This window comes from Neomonachus schauinslandi, chromosome X (assembly GCF_002201575.2).
Source record: "Neomonachus schauinslandi chromosome X, ASM220157v2, whole genome shotgun sequence".
In the NCBI taxonomy this organism is placed as follows: domain Eukaryota; kingdom Metazoa; phylum Chordata; class Mammalia; order Carnivora; family Phocidae; genus Neomonachus; species Neomonachus schauinslandi.
This window is the reverse complement of record NC_058419.1, coordinates 1,613,764-1,615,841: the sequence shown is the minus strand read 5'-3', so window position 1 is coordinate 1,615,841 and position 2,078 is coordinate 1,613,764. Positions and strand designations below refer to the sequence as shown.

The 2,078-nt window shown below is 52.9% G+C and overlaps 2 protein-coding genes across 2 annotated transcripts in view; both read right to left on the bottom strand.

The window, feature by feature from the left end:
• Positions 1–1,401, bottom strand: part of ARHGAP4 (Rho GTPase activating protein 4) — an 18,277-nt gene extending 16,876 nt beyond the window's left edge. The window contains exons 1-4 of the mRNA XM_044911899.1: positions 1,397–1,401; positions 1,292–1,337; positions 1,102–1,206; positions 843–922 (exon numbers count right to left, since the gene is read on the bottom strand). Of these exons, the coding sequence (XP_044767834.1) occupies positions 843–922; positions 1,102–1,206; positions 1,292–1,337; positions 1,397–1,401 (236 nt within the window). The remainder of the gene's footprint in view (positions 1–842; positions 923–1,101; positions 1,207–1,291; positions 1,338–1,396) is intronic.
• The window catches only part of LOC110577715 (renin binding protein), an 8,942-nt gene continuing 8,155 nt past the window's right edge, over positions 1,292–2,078 (bottom strand). The window contains exon 15 of the mRNA XM_044912001.1: positions 1,292–1,337. The gene's annotated coding sequence lies outside the window, so the exon portion shown is untranslated. The remainder of the gene's footprint in view (positions 1,338–2,078) is intronic.

Here is a 2,078-nt window from a genome sequence, read left to right as displayed (position 1 = left end):
GGGGAGGAATGTATGTGCAGACTCAGGTACCTTGCCACTGTTTGGAAGGGGCATGGACTTGATAGCCTAGGAGGGCCTGGCAGCCCTAAGACCTCAGAAAGACCTCAGAATTGTTGGCCACCAGAGACATCTATATCCAGATCAAAGATCCCTCCCTGAGTGCCCATCCCAACGGTCCCCCTTCATCCCCCACCAAACTGAAGCTAAAGCTGTCTCTGTGGGCCCTCCATCCCCAGCCTCACTTTCAAGCAGCTTTGGCCACCATGTACTGTCATATCACTTCCCTGCCAGGCTTTCTCTGTCCTGTGCCAGGCACACAGAGACTCCCACGTCCCCAAGTGGGCTTGCCCTCATCCACCAGGACACCCCAGAACTCTAGATCCCTCCACTGCTCTTGCCGAAGGCCCTACCTGCCTGGACATGCTTAGGTTTCTGTAGCACCACATTCTCCTTTCTCCCGGTCCCTCTTAGATGCTTCTAGGTACCAGGTCACCTTGGGCCCTGCTTCTGCTCATGTCCTGGGCCCTCACCACTACTCCTGAAGCTTTACCAAGAAGCCTGTGTGCCCTCCACCTAGCCCTAGCCGACATCAGGCGACACAGCAAACCACACCAAACACTCTCCTGCATCACAACACGCAGCTGCTGTTGCCACAGAGACTGGAGAAGACATTCTCGTAATGTGTGGAGTCCACAGCCTGCTTCCCATCTCAGCCGACTCCAGGTCTTTCCTCCAGCCACCCCCATCCCCCCACCTGGAGGGCAGCTCAGCCCATCTCAGATGCCTGGATGAGCCAGATCTGGGACCACCCCATTCTATTAGAAAAGTCTCGAGCTACTTACTGAAAGTTGAGGGTGTTGGAATAGAGGTGCAGGGCGGCCCGGTTACTGCAGGGGAACAAGGCACTGCTGAGCTGCACAGACTTGGCCAGAAAGGGACAGCATGTCCAGGTCCAGCCCCTCCTCCTAGCGCCCCCCTCCCCACTAATCCCACTTCCCAGATCTTCTCCAAAAGCCAGGGCACCCCAGGACCCACATCAAGACAGTATCTCCTCCCCGACCCTCCTCCCTCCCTCAGCCCTGGCTTCCACCTCTTCCTGACATGCAGGGAGACGTATTTGGCATTGAAGTTCTCTATCATGGCTCGGGAGGCCTGGTCCATCAGCTTCTGAGCCAGGCCGAGGCGTCGGTGGGAACGCTTCACAGCCTGGTGGGAGAAGGAAGGGACCTCAAGGGCTGCCCCAACTAAGCCCACCTCCACCCCTGCCAGAACCTGGGCGGGTCCTACGCACCAGCGAGGTTATATGTCCATGGGGCACATCATCCGGATCCTCTTCCCTAAAGCAAAAAGAAAGGAGAGGCTAGAAAGGAGCCTGGTGCAGATGCAGTCACCACACCACATCCCCGGTGCATACGCAGAGCAGGAGCACAAACTCCTCTGCTGGCTCCAAAGTTCCCCCAGACCCAGGGTGGGGGAGAGCTGGGACTCTCAAAACCCCATGCAGCAGCCAAAACACAAGCGCAGTGTCAATGGAGTACAATGGAAATCCTGACCATGCTATAAAGAACTGAGCTATCAAGCCACGCAAAGACATGGAGGCACTTTCAATGCACATGACTTAAGTGAAAGGAGCCAATTCGAAAAGGCCCCCTACTGTATGAGTCCAACCATATGACATTCTAGAAAAGGCAAAACTATAGACAGTAAGTAAATATGTCGGTGGTTGGCGTGGGGAAGGGGAGAGGAGAAATGAAATAACAAGGAAGATTTTTAGGACACTGAAACTACTGATTCTAGAACAGCAGATACTTATTATATACATGTGTCCAAGCCCACAGAAAGTACAACACAAAGTGTGAACCCTAATATAAACCAGGAACTTTAGTAATGTAGCAATACTGCTTCATCAACTGTCACAAATGTACTCCAAGGTGTTAGTGATAGACAAAACTAGGGGTCAAAGGGCAGGGGGTGTATGGGAACTCAATACTTCCCACTGATTTTGTAAACCCAAGACGGAACTAAAAATCAGTAGATTAATTCATTAAAACAAGAAAAACCGATATAGGGCGGCATCC